General features: G+C 37.0%; 1 protein-coding gene across 1 annotated transcript in view; it reads right to left on the minus strand.

Annotated features, from left to right (window-relative positions):
• Positions 1-3,938: 3,938 nt before the first annotated feature.
• micu3b (mitochondrial calcium uptake family, member 3b) overlaps positions 3,939-19,051 on the minus strand; it is a 28,869-nt gene continuing 13,756 nt past the window's right edge. Inside the window, exons 8-15 of the mRNA XM_055159388.1 lie at positions 18,033-18,074; positions 14,140-14,238; positions 13,134-13,222; positions 12,883-13,054; positions 9,871-9,979; positions 9,192-9,349; positions 8,048-8,116; positions 3,939-4,059 (exon numbers count right to left, since the gene is read on the minus strand). Of these exons, the coding sequence (XP_055015363.1) occupies positions 8,048-8,116; positions 9,192-9,349; positions 9,871-9,979; positions 12,883-13,054; positions 13,134-13,222; positions 14,140-14,238; positions 18,033-18,074 (738 nt within the window). The 3' untranslated portion in view covers positions 3,939-4,059. The remainder of the gene's footprint in view (positions 4,060-8,047; positions 8,117-9,191; positions 9,350-9,870; positions 9,980-12,882; positions 13,055-13,133; positions 13,223-14,139; positions 14,239-18,032; positions 18,075-19,051) is intronic.

Raw genomic sequence — 19,051 nt, forward strand, 5'->3', positions numbered from 1 at the left:
AAATTACCGGACTAAGACAACTGCCTCTTTATAGTATAACTTTACTTTTCCTTCAAACTTGACTGCAGATTTCTCACACCAGCTATCGACACAAACTGTTATCCATTCACATTGATACTGCCATATATCACAGCTAATGCTAATTTCTGCCTCTTTAACCTCAAATCTGCCCGTCTCGCTGGAGGAACATTTGGGATTGTGTGAAATATTTACTCGTCTTAAGGTTAAAAATCTCAAATCGCCGTTTCTCGCCCACACACTTCGATGACTAATGCTGATAACGACTGGCTTCAGGTGCAGGATGTGAAAACTCATTTATTCTGCTGTAGCCTCTCTGTGATGTCTGTAAATGAAACGAAGCTAAACGTGTTAAAAAAAGGGTTAATTAGAGCTATATACATGGATATGACTGCTGGGTAAGTGTGTGGAAAAGCAGTGAAGATATATAGTCTTACTGTTTAATTCTGTGTTTTCTATAGGGTCTATATTACGCCATTTTCTGATCTCTGTTATAATGTTGTTTCCTCATCACAAACAGACCTGGAGTTGTGTTTTGTTTCATTTACATGTTTAACACACAAACCCTGCATATTTAGGCTGAGTTCTTCTCTCAAACTGAAAACACTCACTGTTCAACTTTCGGATGTCATGTGGTAATACAGGAAGTGCTCCACTGTGTTTTTAAACTCTATACATTTTCACTAGTAATTGTCAATCTTTACTAGTGCTTTATGACATTTCAAAGTGGAACAGAGCATTTTGAGCTTTGGAGATGTAGGCAAACTGATAAAGCAATATTACTCTTAACAAGTGTGAATGAAACAAAATGGAACTTCAAGTATGTTTTTGAGGACGTAACAACATTATAACGTGACTAAAAGCTCACAGAGACAATTTTGCGTAATATAGGACCTTTGAGCTAGCCAGGCTGGCCCACCTAGTGCCTCCGCTCAATTACATTCTTCAGCAACAAGGACAGGAATCAGAATACACTAGACGGTTCGCAAAAACCCCGGAAGTGCGAGTTTGGGCACCAGCCAATCAGCGAAGAGTCATATATTCAGTGCTGGCAATGATTCCCGAGATCGAGGATTTAAAACCGGAACAAAGAGAATGTTTGGTGAATTTTATCAAGGAGAAAGACGTTATTGTCCTTCTTCCTACGAGATTTTTGAAAAGCTTAATATACCAGTTAGCCCTGTTAGTGGAGCATTACATACGTGACAACCAAATGGCAGCGATTGGTTAAATAAAAAAAGTACCCGCCTACTGTCAAGTGAACAAATTGTAATGCTGCGAGGTCAGGTGGTTTCTACGAAGTGAAACCCGCTGATGAATCAGGGTACCTTTGAGCTGGTGACATGTAAAAATACTATAGTAATTAAGTACACAGCCAACTAGATAATTAACAAATTATTTATTACACTGTATGGAGGATGGGGGTTAGGTCACAGCGCTAATGAGAAAAACAAGCCAAAGAACAATTTGCTAATTCTAATGTCTCTCCGCTCTCTTTGCATTGTTTTTGCTGTACTCTCCTCTCTCCTCTGCAGGTTAAAAAACTATAAGGCAACATGAGTATACCTTATTTATTCAATAATCCAGCTGTATACTGTGAGAGTGCTGAAACGGCAAAATAGGAATTATTATAAAAACAGCAATTAAATAACTTTGCTTTGTTAAACTGATAATGATAATTCAGTGATGTGGTTATCATTTCTACCTCAAAACAAAAAGGTTCCCGGTTTGATTCCCCAGGTCTCGGTTCTGTGTAGAGTTTGTATAGAATAGCGACTTGACTGAGCTGATGAAAATCCACTATAAACACCACACAGTTACAATAAGAAATCTCACTCACAATAATTTTAGCATACAATTTAGGTTTAATGCAGCATAACATTTGGTAACAGTCATCTGCCTAAAGTTTTACAAACAAAAACACAACACCTTAACAACTACTGTACGTAACATATTTCTGTTCATTCCTATTCACTAACTAACTCTACTCCAGCTAACAGCAGTCCTCTCTAGTTCATTTAAGGACAAACATATAAAGTGCCTAAAGGGGGTTATAAATGACTCCTGTAAAATCAACACTAATTTAAGATAAGAGTCCCAGGAGTAAACAAACATATGGCTGGTGTATTTCCGTATATTCATAAAGAGGTCAGCTCAGAGAATGGACAGTCCCAAATAGAGGTAAAGATGGTTATAGTAAGACTCTGTAGATGGTAATGATGTGGAATTTAGTTTAGTTTCGTTTAAAGCAGCTGTTTTTCAAGTCTTTTTAGATTTTAGGCATCTGTACTTTAGTTAAGTACATTTTACAGTGGATACTTTTCACTACTTCATCACATTTGAGAGCAGGTATCTGTACTTTCTACTCCACTACATTTTTGAACAGGGCTCAAAAGTAAAGGTATAGTTTATGATAGATTGAGACTTGCTGAAAAGGCTGAGGGTTTATTTTTAACACTTTCATAATTTGAGCAAACAAAAATATATAATTAACAACAGCTACCACAAAAAAGTTTCTGTTGAAGAATATTCAGCTGTTTCAAAATCTGTTTCAAAATCACTACATTTGAAGTTTTATAGGATCTCAAAATCAGCTTAAAATACTTTTACTTTTTACTCTTTAAGTAAAAATGTAATTTTTTTTCTATTTTATGGCAAAAAGTTACATACTGTGGCTTTAATTAGTTGAGATACCAGTCAAGTTTGTGAAGAGAAGCTCAAAGACAAGTTGAACACTGGTTTAGTTAAATAAATTAAAGTATTAGTCTAAATTTTTCGTTGCGCAATTTGGCTCAAAATGGTTCAGTTCCAATTTCATACATCATTTATTCATGGATTAGCCGCATTTCAACCTGGCTACTGCATTGTCCTATTTGTCTTTGTTTTGACTTATTTATTTATTTATTATTCTGTATGTACTTATAAGATTTGGCTCAATCAATATTAGACCCTTTCGGCTGCTGCTAGTTTAGCTTTTTGCCTAATTTTGTATGTCATGTTAGTCTCAAACTGGTTCTGATTAAGATTTGATTTAGACCTGGCTGATAAAATACAATAATCCTGCTTTACTCCCTTTATGATAATACTTTGTAGTAGTTGTGTAGGTGGGTGGGACAGTCCTGCGCTGATCTGACCAGTAGGACACTGTGTGATAGTGATAATAAGAGATTATGGCTTAAGATACAGTCTGGCTGTTAGCTTTGATGACTCAATATATTACAAGCTTAAGACTGTCAAGACCCGTAATTAATGACTTCAAATACATAACATTATATAATTATAAATAAGGCTTAACATTAACATTCCCTCATAACTACATGACATGTCTATGCAGTTAAAGGTGCAATATGTAATTTGGAAGGGTTCATCACAAGACTTGTATTCATGGAGATGTTATTGCTTTGCCTGGAATGTTCCACATTTTGGCATTAAAACTTATTGATCTCCATTTAGAAAAGCGTGTGACACCACCACCACCAAGTTATGAGTCAGATCTGTGGAGAGGGAAGTATGCTGTCGGTCTGAATGCATGCTTTTCAATGGGTTTTTAGCAGTAATGACATGATTTTAAGGCAATACAGCGGGCAATTGCAGAGAAAGCAATAACATCCCCGTGGAGACAAGTGAACTGCCTGCCAGAAAAGTTACACAGTGCACCTTTAAAAGACAGGTCTAAATAAATAAGTTCAATAGTTGTAACATTGACACTATAGACCTATTATTTGGTTTTGAGCATATTACCTATTAATTAAGTTCTATATATTATTTAAAATATATTATCTAGGGCACTTTTCTATTCGTTGTGTTAAAGGGACTATTGCGTCTTAAACGGATACATTTATTATGAGCATATTTATAAATAATAAATAACACATTTAAAACCAAAAAATAAAGACATCAGCTATAAGTAACTTTATATTCCCCAGACCATTTGTACTATAATAATGTGCCATTCTTCACCATGTTAGTTTCACCAGAGCCAAAAACCTGAAGATCAGACTGAAGAGGGTCTGCAGCATGCACCAAAAATGGGCCATTCACCTGCAAAGAAAACAAAGAGGCCAGAGTTTTGCAGAAACCGTAAAGCTAACAACAACTACCATGCTAACATGCACTTCCTGATTATCGGATAATTGATACTTTGCAGTGACATCACTCTGGACTATATTACACAGACTTTTGTTTTGTTTCATTTACACACGTTTGACTAATTCTTTATTATTAGTCTGTCTTCGTTTCCAAGGATCAAAATGCTCTGTTCCAACTTGTGATGTCATGAGGTGTGTGTTTTTCAACTTAACAGATACCCTTTACCTTTGGTTCAGTAGAGATTGGTAGTTCCAGAGCTGAAATGATCCAAATGATTCTAGTGAAGGTGTATGAATATAAAACACAGTGGAGCACTTCCTGTATTACCACATGACATCACAAGGTGGAGCAGAGTGTTTTCTGAACTCAGAACTCAGCCTAAATATGCAGGTTTGTGTGTTAAACATGTGTGAATGAAACAAAACACAACCCCAGGTATGTTTTGATGAGGAAACAACACATAACAGACATCAGAAAATAGTGTAATATGGCTCCTTTAATTTAGGTAAAATAGCAAAGTCCAAAGGAGCAGCATGTTTTTAATGTCTTGTTTTGACCTGATCTTGACACTAAGAGAATAAAGAATAAACAGTTTTTTTACACTTACAAAAACTAATTATCACATAGACAGGAAGCGTGCCTCATAACAGGATATTACATTTGTGTTGTTGTGTTGTGACCTTTTTAATAGAACAATTTCATCACAGTTTGCTAAATAAACAAAGAGAGTAAAATATCTGTTATAATGGCCCCAGTATTCACTATGCTCACTTCAGCCTCAACACTGACCAAATGCAGATATCATTTTTGCTATACACTGTGTAATATGGGGAAAATGCAATGTTATTGTAAACTGATCTATGTCATACTAATAACTCAAATTGTCAAAATCCACAAAATCACTTTAAGAGGACAAAAGGGTAAATTATGATTGAATTGTATCTGTAATTTTAGTCACAACAATGGGTGGGCGACACGTTTAATTTAGCTATATTTTTACCCCCAATTACAAGAATTAGAAAATATTTTTGCAATCCAACAGAAATTTGCAAAAAACATGCCTTTTTTATGTATTATTTGAGGTTTTAAATGTGAAACTGTAAAATGATCCACAAGTCAGCAGTTTTATTATGAACAATAAACCAAATTAGCACTGTTTTTTGTTTTGTTTGTTTGTTTATTAGGCTCTGTGTAAATGAGCAAAATGAAAGAACTATTGCAATGCCAATTTTTCAAATGACTGAAAAAAGCACAGAAAGCACTTTATGATAGTTGCACATGTTCTGTTCAAAGCTCCTGAGAACTTACAATAGACTTGACTCTTTCTCTCATTCATAATTCAGTATGAAGTCTCAAGTTAAGAGCTGTTAAGAGCTACAAGACACTGATGGTGTCACTGCACAACTTTAAACTTTTTTTTTTGAGTGATTAATTTGATCATCTGTTAAATTTAAGTAGTGTAAAGTGTCAAATATTTCTTCGTTCTTTCATTTTAAGCCCAGGTCCAGTATTAGCTCTGCTCATGAGGAAGTAACGTTAAAGTGGGTCCTCAGTCCACAGCTGCTAATTCCCCTGACAGGTTTACACTGGAGACTGTTCACTTCCACCACACGACCACAAGAGGCGCCTTGTACAATGCATATTAGTTAAAAAGGTCTGAACACTTTTCCTAATACTCTTCCTATTTCATATAATGAAAAATCAACCATGTTTTAACCATGTTGTTGTGTTTTTTCCATCATCATTAGCTAACTCAGAGTGTTTTCACTGATTCATGCATCTTTGAGTAAGGCTTGAGTGCCCTTAAAATGTCTGTTTTCACTTAGCCCCTATCTCTGTGTCTATCATGTTCAAAATGTTTTATTATTAAATATTTTCAATATTGTATTTTGCATTAAAATCTGAAATACGGATTTACTAATTACACATGTAGACTATTAAACTCTCATCTTTAACATGTGATCTTTCTCATATGTAAATTATGAAATAAAATTGCTGTGACATGTTTTCTAACAGCACAGCATCTTGCCTTCATACGAAAAGGTTGCAGGTTCAAGTCCATGATTATGAGCAACTTATTGGTGTGGAGCTTGCAAGTTTAATGCATGAAAACAATATTTTTCAAAAATATAATTGTGACACAGATGAGGTCATCTGAATCAGAATGATACTTTTTGTATTTGTATTGGTAGCCTACTTGTTTTGTAGATATTATTAATTGCATTGTGCATTGTATAATTTTTCTAGTGGAGGACTTGTCAAATGCCTTTCTCCGTTGCTTTTTCTGGAATGTTTCACAGTATCGCATTAAACCTTTCTATCTTAATGGAGACCAAAGCAGATCAAGTTACAGCTCAGATCTGTGGAGATGCAATCCTGCTCACAGTCAGAAAGCATGTTTTCTAGCTATTTTGAGCAGTAAAACCACCTATAATTGAATAAATGAAAGATGGAGCTGTTTAAGGTCATACATAATAGCCACAGAAACAAGCAAGTGACAGACCTCCAACCAAAAAAATTACACAATGTGTTTAACTGAAACATGTCCACTGGTCTTAGAAAAGCACTACACATGAGTCTGTACTTGAACCCCTCTCGTCTTAAACTGGTGTCCAATATCAGATTATTCATTTTACAGTGTAACTCAATGCTCATGTCCAGGCCTCTGCTCACACACACACACACTTGCACACAAACACGCACACACACACACACACACACACACCTGCACACAAACACGCACACACACACACAGAGACACACACACAGATACACATACACACACAGACACACACACTGACACCCATACACACACAGGCTTAATCTGGGACTATGGGCCTGGGAAAGTCTGGTTTAATACAGAGATTAGGACCAGGGGCTTTCAGATTACAGGTCTACAGGGACTCTCTATGTAGGCTTCATGGTAAGACTTTACAATAACTACAATATTTACAGTTGTAATAAAGCATTAAAAATGCATTTTATTTATGCATCTTAAAAGAATCTCAAAATCTGTTGCGTACGGGACAAGTGGGAGTCCTTGTGCACAGTGTACAAAGCAGCACATATGTTTCGGTGTCCAGTGGGAAAAAGCTTTACCAGGTGAGAGTCGCGCAATGTCGATGACGAGTCCCAACCTCCCACCCCCCGTACAGTGTCCTGGTTTTGACAAACGCAAATATGGTCACACTAACCTGTATTCCACTGAATCATGTCTTTTAATCCGACAGAAATTGACCGCATCAGCGACACAAGAGCTGTAGTTTTATCTTCGCTGAGTTTATGCAAATTAGCGATGCGGTTTTAAGTTTAGTTTCTGTGAGAGTTGCGCATAAGTGAATTAAACACATTATAATGTCAAACGGATTGATGTGGCTCTAGAGTCGTTACGGTTTATATGTCGTAAAGTTGATTTATTTATGCAGATTAGTAGTGCAGATAGTAATAATAAATGATGATCAATTTTAATAATAAAAACGTTAATGATTAATCGATAATCGATCGTTAATTCTTCCGACAATCGATTAAGAAAATTTCATTGAATGCCCATCCCTAGTTTAAATTAAAGAAACTGTATGTACAAATTTGATTTTATATTTCATAACCTTGGATATGAGGTAAAGATGTGCCAATCCAGTATATCTTTTACTGATAACTATTATAAGGCTGATTTATTCTTAATTACAAAGGATTGGACATGATCTCGTATTTATTTATGTTATAATTTAGAGTTTTGGTTCCCATGGCATTTATGCAATCAAAAAGTAGAAGGAGCCTCATGTGTGCCATTTGGGTTGCCAGTTTCAATGCTGAAATCCAATTGGTTTAAATCTAAAAAGCCTTTCTGTCATCTGAAACCCTAGCACCTGGAGCCAGTCATGAATCAGTGCTAGTGCAGCCTCTGCAACTCAGTGAGCAAAATACATAGAGTTTTAGTTACCTATTTGTGAGATAGCTCTTTCTTCAAGCAGGTCTTGAAAGATACAAATTTCTCTTCGGCCCTGAAGCGCTGAAAATATAAATAAATATAATATTATAAGAATCTACTGTGCAGTTATCTACATGTCCACTAGATGTCAGTGCTTTCACAGGTTTAGTTCTTTATAAATTGAAGAGAGGTGAGTTTTGGTAATGTGAAGTGGCAGGCGTGTAATTTAGACAAGTATTTTACATCATCACTGGAGCAAATGCAGTGGTAATTGGACTTTTAATTAAATATATAAACGCTGCGTTTATTCAATTTGTAAAGGTAATGACTGTAGAAATGTAATATACAGGAACAAAGGAAATATTTTCTTTACCATTTCAAATTTCATAGGTCATAGGTTGGTTGTTGGACCATTGTTTTAAAAGGCTTAATTAATTAATCACTGCATTTATGTAACGCCCTTCAAGACACCCAAAGCGTTTTACAGTTCATTGTTCATTGACTCCACACTCAGTGGTGGTTAACTACTATCTTAGGCACAACTGCCCTGGGGCAGACTGACAGAAACGAGGCTGCAAATCTGCACCATCAACTAATCTGACCACCACAACACTCATGCACACTCAAAGCAATCTAGGCAATGTAGGTGAAGTGTCTTGCCTAAGGACACAATGACAGTTTTTGCTACTGGTGCCCCACTGTGGCACCTGGTCTCCTATTCAAGTACTACCCAGGCTGGTCCTTGCTAAGCTTTTGAGGCATTGACAGACTGGTAGGGCCTGTCAAAGCCTGATCTCATCAGGCCAGGTCATTAATACTTATTAAGTCGACCATTTTTGCACATTGTTAAAATCAACCAAACACACAAGGCTATCAAAAAATGTATACCCAGATACTAATTTGAGCAAGTACTGATGCTGAAAAAGAAAAAAGTTGAATCTTTGACCAATTGTCTTGACCTTATCAGACCATGTGGAAATCTCTTATTATTTTGTGTTGAAAATGATAATTCTTTGCATATTAAATGGTTTCCTTGGTTTGAAAATGTAATATTGTGAAATCAATGGACAAACTTTTTAGCATCTTCAGAAAAATATGAAAACATGATGAAACATACTTGTTTTTAATGCAAAATTCAGTTAAAGCTGTGTCTCACCCCCTCTCCGCGCTGTAGTCTGTCCTTCATGACCCCGAGGAACTCTTTGTAGCTGAGTTTGTCGTCATGATCCTCGTCAAAGATTTTAAAAACTATATTCACCAAATGACGAGTCAAAGTGACGCCAGTGGCAACATACACCGCTCTGGTAAACTCCTCTGAGGATAAAAAAAAAAAAAAAATCCATTAATAATAAAATAATAATAAAACAATAGTGAGGAAAAAACACAAATACAATAAATAATACTTTATAATGACATTTACTCAAATTAAAATGTGTAACATTTCTCATTAATGGTCAGTTACTTCCCATTCTTCCCATGTTGTGAAGCACTTTGCAACAAATTCTTTAAATAAATGCGTTATTATTACCTGCTTCCATGTCATTGATATTCCTGAAATATTTCACAGTATGGTATTAAAGTTACCTATCTCCATCAGGCAAAGTTACAGGTCAGATCTGTGGAGAGGCAACCCCACTCAAAGTAGAGAGACAAACACCCACAATAAAATAAATGCAAAACAGTTGTGTTCAATGCCATATTGTTGAACATTTCAGGCAAAGTAATACAGTTTCCATGGAGACAAGCATGTAACAGACTCTACATGAGAAAAGCTACAAAAAGTGTCTTTACAATATTGTTCTGATTAATGGGAAAAGTTATGTGTGTGTGTGTACCTTGTCCAATGGAACGATTGGCAAAGTTGTACATTTGCATTGCGATCGTGAAATCCTCCAGGTTGTTTAAGAACTGGAAAAATGATCTGAACTCTTCAAACGTGATTCCCTGAAAAGGAAAATAGGTCCTTACTCATCAAAGCCACATACGTACAAGTTGTGTTCACTTTCCAGAATTTGATGATATAATCTCAGATGGAGGGTAGGGGCCTACATAACACTAGGGAAGATTTGCTGTTTTTTAAGATATATCCAAATGTATGATCCACAATTGTGTTATGTGTTTGGTATTGTGTCCACAAACTTGTTTTATTAATCTTATGTCAAAGTCCTTTCAACTGATAACAATCATGTTTTTGGGACTGATACATGGCAACACTTTTTGAAGCTTATTAAAAAAAAATAAATCACTTATGTTTATTTATACTGACAGAAAAGACTTTGTGCCAGTTTTTGTTTAATGTGTATAGGTTCAGTAATTACAGAGATATGAATCATAAACCAGGTCAACAAATCTGCAATCTGACAGCAAAAACAGCAAATTCTACTAGAATTCTGACCTGTCCTCCAGCTCGGTTTTAAACTATAGGGGGGCAGAATGTTGTGATGTGAACAGAGACTGTTGATACTTTGCAGCTGATGGGATCAATATTTCCAGGGAGTGTGATGCTAACTAGAGGGTCTGCTCTGTCTGAGGCTTTCTTAGTTTTTTTTTATTTGAGCTTTAATTTAACACAATCTGACCATAAAGAACTGACTTATTTGGAACTTCAATGGGTGAGCGGATTTGTGCTGCTAAACAAGTCCCTCTCAAATAACATTACAGTCAAAGGCTAGCTGTTCAACTGTTTTTCAATTAGTCACTCTCACCTTTTGAAAATCAAACATCTTTGTATTTTATATGTTGTATTTATTTATTTTTTCTTGAGGTTTCAACTATATTCAAACTTTTTGGTTGCACTGATATGTGTGTATTGTGTAACCACAGAAGCGTCTGAACATTCCACCATATACATCCATGCACCAACACCCCCAGCATGATGTCACTGCAAAGTATCAATAGCACATCTCCTATATACTTGATGTAAGTTTAAGTTTAATTTATTGCACCTGTAAAACCCCACATGAAGCACTTAAATTACATTAGTACAAAGTACAAACACTACTCTTGTATTTAAAACAGTGGGGAGTCCCTGGTTTTGTTGGATCCCTCAGATCACGACAGCACACCCAACTGGTCCAGTCTATGGACTTCCCCTGCTCCGTATGGACACGCCGACCTGTCAGCGCAGGGGGGAGGACTGTAGCTTTTTCACTCTTTTTTAAGTCGGGGTCACGGCATTTTCTGGGTTTTTTCAAAAGCAGATTAACCCGATACTTGTATAAACAAAAACAAAAAAAGTGATGAATCTCCAAACATCTCAAGGTTGGCTGCAGACGTGAACATGGGGTCTTTAGAAATGCGCTCAACCATCCCGCGGATACTATATCTCTCTCTCTCAGCGGAGGGACGAGCACACAAGCTAGCTAACAAATGAAGTAATGAGTTATGTGTGACGTTTTGCTGTTTTAAGAAGGAGCAGGCCATATAATATCTCTTAGGCTAATGATAGGCCCCACTTAATTCTGAATAGAGATCTCGCATCACCCTCCTCCAGTGCAAAGGGGGCAGTGCTGGTGGCTTTGCTCTGTGGGTCAAAGTGTGGAGAGGAAAAACATATTAAGAACAAAATGAGGATGCTTCACTCAACAGACAATTCAGAGACACTAAAGAGGAGACTGTATGGCTTATAGAAGGATAATAGAAAGATAGATAGATATGTACATTCATATATTATTGATACTTTGCAGTGACATCATGCTGTAAATGTTCCACATGTATCTGTATTGGAGAAATGTTCATCACTTGACCTGGTGACACAACGCACACATTTGCAAAAACTGTCAAAAATGTTTTAAGACGGTGTGAAAACTCAAATACAAAATGGATTGAAGCAGCACATTTTCAGGAGTTTGTGATCAATACAAGCCTTCATGGTCCTGTTTAGGTGTTTGATTTTTAACAAAAGGTGAGAGTGACTAACTGAAAAACTGTTGGCTAATGTTGCTAGCTTGTGACTGTAATTGTATGTGTGAGAGACTTGTTTAACAGCACAAATCAGCTCACCTGGTCTAGTTCCAACTAAGTCAGTTCCTTACGGTCAGTTTGTAACAGAGTAACAGATCCTCAGACAGAGCAGAGCCTACAGTTAGCATCACACCCCCAGGAAATGTTGATGACAATACATACATAAATCCATACATACTCTTTGTAATTTTGCATACCATGTAACTTTTTTCTGGAGGGGGGGTACACTACTAGCCTCATTTCATTTCATTTCACTTCGTGGAAACCGTCTGACCTCGCAGCATTAGGATTCATTCACTTGACGGTCGGCAGGTACTTTTATTTAACCAATCGCTGCTATTTAGTCGCGCCAAATCCCGTAGGAAGAAAGGCAATAGCGTTTTTCCCGTTGATAAAATTCACCAAACATTTTCTTTGTTCTAGCTTTAAATCCTCGATCGAATGTATGTCTTCGTCTACATCCATCTCGACCGCTTTGTTTACTGTTGTGCTGTACCACAAAAGGGATCCAGACAGACGACTGAGTTTGACGTCATGGCTTCACAGCTCTTCGCTGATTAGCCGGTGCGTGGTCTACAACTTCTGGAGTTCTTGCAAACCGTCTAGACTAATGTATTCTGATTCCTGACCTAGACGCTGGAGAGAAATGAAATTGAGTGGAGGCACTAGGAGGAGCCAGCTACTTGCTTTACCTAAAATGTTCCACTGTATGACACTCAACTTATCTATTGCCATTGAGACTATAATGAAATAAATGCTATAAATGCCATACAGTGGAACATTAAAGGCAAAGCAGTAACACCTCCGTCGAGACAAGCAGGTGGTAGACATCCCCATCAGAAAAGTTACACAGCGCACCTTTAGCTAACTCCTCTCTGTTGTACCTTCTCGTCTGGCATGGTGCTCCTTATGTTCTCCAGGTACCCGCTGACGTCATCTACATTCGTGTAGCGTAAAAGGATACGAGCAAAGTCCTCCTCGCTGATGGTCGGCATTCCCTTCGAAAATGCCAAAAACTCCACCTCCAGCATCTCCGTCTGCAGGTTATCCATGAATCTGACTCGACCACAACAAAGAGTCAACCAACCACTTAAGACCAAAGACATGTTTATAAAAGACAGGACATGATACGCACTTGTAAAAGTCTTCAAATTTCAGCTCTGCTTTGCCTTTTTTACCGAAGAAGTGGACCAGGAGTGTAGTCTCTGCTTTGTCATCCACAGACTAATAAAAGAAATCACATGAATTAACTTTCTGAACCACCTGAATACAGTGATTTATATTATTTCAATACTTATATTTGTATTTTTCTTTATTATGATTTTTTTTTACATTTATAAAGTCTTTTTGAAGTATGTATTGTATACATTTTAGACTTTTACACCCGTCACGTGATCAGATGTAATTAAATTGTGCTTCTAATGTTTTCCACCCACACACAGCACACATACATGTTGTTAGGAATGGTTGTCATAACTTTTTTTCCTTTTCTTCAAAACTTTGCTATTTTCGATTTTCTACATAAATATATTTCCAAAATGCACATGCAGTTCCTATATTTACAAAACGTAGGTTAAGGTTGGGGCTGCATAATATATTGTAATTAAATAAAAAACTTACTCAGAGAAATCATTGGATTTTTTCTAAAATCATGCAGCTCTAGTTAGGGTTTGATCATTTGTAAGAAGCTGCTATAAGAAGAACTACTAGAGCCTGCACAAAACAGGTGGTCTCTGGTTTACAGTGTGTTTGATGGACATTAGCTTTGGGTGATCATTAACAGCTCCACGTTTTATCCGGGCTGCAGGTTTGAGTTAGATGTGAGTTAATAGTCAGAGACAGATCAGCCATTTATACTGTAACAGTTAATGTTTCACTGAGTCTTCTGCCGCAGACTTCACAGGCACCGAACTCACTCTACACTCTTCATTCTACAGGAGCTGCTCTGATGGGAGAAATCAGTAGATACAGAACATTATTCGAGATGCTATGATCCAGTTTTCTGCAAGATAAAACTACACCTTTTTTCTACTTACATTCAAACTAAATGTTCATTTGTTGTTGATCTCACCCATAACCTAATATCATTTGAATAGATCCAGTGTTTAATCTAATGTTATTTGAACAGATCCAGGTCTAACCTCAGTGAGGTCAGAAAACAGCACCTGACTCGTGCTGCGTCTCAGAGCGTCCCACATGCCTCTGTCCTCCACATGCCCCGTGCCTTTAACAACGACCTGCTGCAGCAATCCAAGCAAACATTAGCATAAACATTAGCATAAATGTTAGCATAAAAGTTAAACAAACATCACAATATGCATATTAGAAAATTCATTGTCCAAGACCCATGATTAAAACAGGGGATGGAGGAAAAGACTGACAAGTTGGAGGAAGGGGGGGGGGACAAAATGAGAAGCTGAGCTGTAACGTTTTTTTCAATTGGAACACAATGGTAGAACTAAACTTGGGATAGACGATCCAGCTTATTCCAATACCAATGTCAATACTATACATACATATATTTAAGTATCTAATTATGGAGAACTGAAAAATATCATATAGTTCCTTAAAACAAAAAGAACATAAGACTAATCCAATTCAAATGTGTTATGTAGCTGTTATTTATCTCCAAATTATTACATAACTGCCTTGTATAAATGAAAGTATGGATCAACTACCACAAATTTATAATCCCAACCAGGATATCGAACTGATATCACTGCGTCAATACTCCATCTAGAGAATACTTCCTTCTAGTTACTTTCTGTTAAACGCATCTCTATGTTCAAACGCATCTCTGTGACTCTGTTACTCAAACAGCTCCTCTGATTGGTCCTCTGGTTTCATCATGCTCTGAGCGATTGACCAACTGCTTTGAAGTGTGGACTTTCAAAAGAAGCAGCTAGCTTTAGTTACCTCTTCAGGCAATGTAAAGTTACTAAGCGTACATGAATATTGATTGTTCATAATCATGATGTAGTCTTTAACAAAACTGATTAAAATTTTTTTGCAATACCTCCAACCCCTCTCTGACAGCACAGACAAGCAGAAACAGAGAGGGCTGGAAGGGGTTGAAGGGGGCAGAGGGGGGGATGAGGGGGCAGATTGGGGGCTGCATTGGAGCGTGCACTGTTTTGGCATTCACAGCAAACACAGGTCCAAAACATGCAGAGAAACAGTGAACAGGGGCGAGAGGAGAGGACTCAAACCACTCAGTGCATGTTTGCATACAGGCTGCACCATAAACAAGCTATAATGTATGCAGTTGTTTGGAAGCACCATTAGATAAAGTGCTTTCCTAATGGAGAAGAAATGATACTCAAAGGCAATGTTAAACGCTTACACAATTTTCTTATGCAATCTAAATCAACATCACAACAGTCTAATCCTTCAGCTACATACTATTGAAATGTTATTGCTTTACCTGGAATTTTCCACAGCATTAAACACAGTGGCATTAAACATATTTTGTGTTTATTAAATTGAATTTGTATTTATGCATTCTTATCTCTAGATCTAACTTGTAACTTGGCCTGGTTATGTCACCTGCTGGTCTCCATGGAGATAAAAAAGGTTTAATACTGTATTGTTCTACATTCTAGCCAAAGAGGCATCCTAAGTCACTATAGTAAACTTGTATTTGACTCTTTTTTTTTTCACTATTAAAATGTGGTACGAAACAAAATTAAAAACAAGCTATATCCAAAACCACATCCACTTTGAGTTAACTTCAAATGAGTTAATTACAAACTTAAAATTGCACAGAAACTGCTATTTACTAAACTTACAAGGTAGGAAATACATTGATTTTGGCTGGTTTGAAACAGGTCTAAAATGTCTATGTAAACAACACCACTTTAAGGAGACACAGTGTTCGTAAATGGTTGTTACTTAATTACATAATATGAATTTATCCCATTCAGTTTTGTGTCTTTGCCTCGAGGGTTTGTGATGAAACAAATCAAAGAAAGATTTATGACAAGAAACCACAAATAATCACTGACAACACTGTAAAGTGCTCCATTTTATTCCACTGAAAACTTGTTCAGTGCAAAATCTAAGGGGAATTCCGACCACAGAAGAGACTGGTGGGAAGGAAATTGTACTCAAGCAAAAGTGCCAATACTTCAAAATAACATTACTCAAGAAGGAAAAAAGTGTTTGGTGGATACTACAACTCAAGTATGATGTCTGTGTAATCTCTTAGTTGTCCAAGTTCCATAGCAAAAAACAAGTCAATTCTGTCAACTGGACAAAAGTTTTACAATCGTTCAGTAATTGTAAGAGTAACTAATGAGATAGGAAGTGATTTGAAGTTAAAGACTCCCTCTGTAATATTTTAGCCAAACACTAAAGTAAAAACATGTTTTTCATTTTGGATGTTAATTGCAGTGAAAAACAGTGAGCTGTGAACAGGTTTGGAAAAATACCTTAAAAATGTGTTGATTTAAAGTAACTGACAGGAAATTCTCGTCGTCCCTCGCTTTATCGCGGTTCACCTTTCGCAGTCTCGCTGTTTTGCGGATTTTTTTAGTCCTTGTTTATTCCTGGTTTACTCCTGTTTTAGTCCTGTTTTAGTCCTAGTTCAGTCCTGGTTTAGTCCTCCTCTTCAGTTCTGGAATCAGTCCTAGGTTAGTCCTGGGTTAGTCCTGGTTTAGTCTTGGTTCAGTTCGTGGCATATGCAGCACAAAAGTTTGATATAATCTCGGGTTAACAAGCGGAAGTGGTGCTGTACTGGGCGGGGGCGGGTCTCCAAAAATGGACCAGTGCAGGACTCTGCGCTGTAGGGCTCCATTATGGAATAAATGAATCTTCGGTTCGAGAAGAAGGAGGAAAATAACATAAGGACAACAGCAGAAATAAGTTTTACGAAGGATGCAAAAAGGATTGTAACTGTCCTGTCTGAGAAAAGTGTTTATAAAGTGTGTGGTGAGGAGTTTTATAGCCTTAAAACATATATAATAATTGTAAAATATAAAGTTGACTACTTCACCTACCTATGGATTTTTGGATATCACGGGCTATTTTTAGAACTTAACACCCGCGATAAATGAGGGACCACTTTATTAAAATCAGATACTAATCAATACTGAAACTACTAATGAGCAGGTATCAATACTAAAAAGTCACATCCACAGGACAGAAATGAACTTTTCTTGAATAGTTTTAGAATGATCTTGAGCTGTATCAAAACAAGTATAAGGGTACATAGACTAGTATACACCCATGGACCACTATGGAACCTACTTGGACCACTGAGGATTACACAGATATACGGCCACATGGTACAAGTACTACGAGAGACAGTAAGCTGTCTAATGAAAGAATGCTTTTTATTATCATTGTGATATCGGAATCAGTATTGAGTATTGAGTCTATTCTTAGTACTGAATTAGTTTGAAATATTAGTATCGTGACAACACTAGCTTCAGTTGTATGAGGAGTAAGCAAAATCATTTATTCAAGTCAGAATTCTTTAATAAACATAACTGAACCTGGAGTGAAAGTATTGTGCTAGAAAACTACCCACTTCGGGACACGAACGAACAAAAATCTAACTTTTGAACTCGTGCTGCAACGCTCGAAGAATCAAAACACAGTGGACACGCCTAGAAAATGATCTCCAGAGCTCCTCTAAAAAAAGTTTAAGCTTTCACGGTCAAAGCCATGACAAAAAGTAACTTAAGCCCCAAATTCCACCAGAAACTGTAAAAATAAAACACGGGGGTCCTGGCGAAGTTGTCAGTCTTTGGGCTAAGAGCATTTTGAAGTGGACCGTTAATGACAAGATGGACTGAGACATAAATCATCTCTCTACAAAACCTTTAAGAGAAATGTGTCAAATAAAGAAGGGGAATGCTATGAGGTGTTTCAGTGGAAGTGAATGGGGTTACATAGACCTGGACTAGATAAATACAGGCTCTGGCTTAGACAGTTCATGTGTGGTATTTTAGATGGAATAAACAGCAATCACTGGGTACAATGCGGCATGCAAAGAGGAGAGAGAGAGAGAGAGACAGGCTTAAATACATACGGCGGGTTGGAGAGGTTTGCGGTGGCCATAAAGCTGTAATGTCTGAAAGAAAAAACAAAACAAACAAAAAAAAGGAAATAAATACAACCATTTAAAATGTTTGATTGTTGCAAATCACATAGAAACTGCAAGAATTTAATAGATTATTGTCTTTGTACTTTTTACACAGGTCAGTCTGGTCTCCACGTCCTCTCTCACCTAAAACAGAGTTTACTGCTTCGCTCATTGATTCTGCAGAAATCCGCAATGTTTTTCAGTCCCCTGAGATATTTTGTTTTCCTTTATGTTTTTCCAATACGGTCACCATGTGTGTCCCTGATTGGCTAATCCACCTGTCACTCACACCCATTGGAAAACTGAGATTCACCAGTGAGTGGAGTTACGACTTCATAAAGTACTGGAAAAGTGTGTATTTTGGATCCCAGGCAAATCTAATACTACAAAAAACAAGTAAATGCAATCAGTATGTAATTTTGTGTGTATTTTTCTACTTTTGTTTCAGGATTGGCCATCTAACTATCATCTGTACCCCAGCTAACTTCAGATCTTATTTCACTACATTTCTGGATTCTCTAACCTCACCATCCTTATTCCCATAGATTCACTGTTCCTCCTCTGTACCATATATTCACTCTCCATCCTTTGCACATGCCCAAACCATCTCAATTTGAAGAATTCTAACATGAGCTTCCTAATCCATTTCATCAGAAACATTTTAGTGAAAACTAATAATACAGAGATGTAATAATATTGAAATAGAGGTATAAATCTTAAATGTTGAAGTTTAAATCCAATATTATGCAAAGAAATAAGTGTATTTCTGAACTCCCATGGTTCAAAACAACATGACACCGTTGACCTTTCTGCATTTTTACCTGCTCTCCCTGTAAGCTGATTGCGGCGCCCCCTACTGCGTCGCCGTGGTATCTCTCAAATCTTGCGAGTCTATTCTAATAATCTTTTTGATGATTCTGCGGGCCGTGCTCCGGTCTAAGTCTCTGGTGGGGTTTTGTGTGATA

The sequence above is a fragment of the Boleophthalmus pectinirostris genome, unplaced genomic scaffold (assembly GCF_026225935.1).
Source record: "Boleophthalmus pectinirostris isolate CB_2022bp ecotype Guang Dong unplaced genomic scaffold, ASM2622593v1 HiC_scaffold_23, whole genome shotgun sequence".
NCBI lineage: Eukaryota > Metazoa > Chordata > Actinopteri > Gobiiformes > Gobiidae > Boleophthalmus > Boleophthalmus pectinirostris.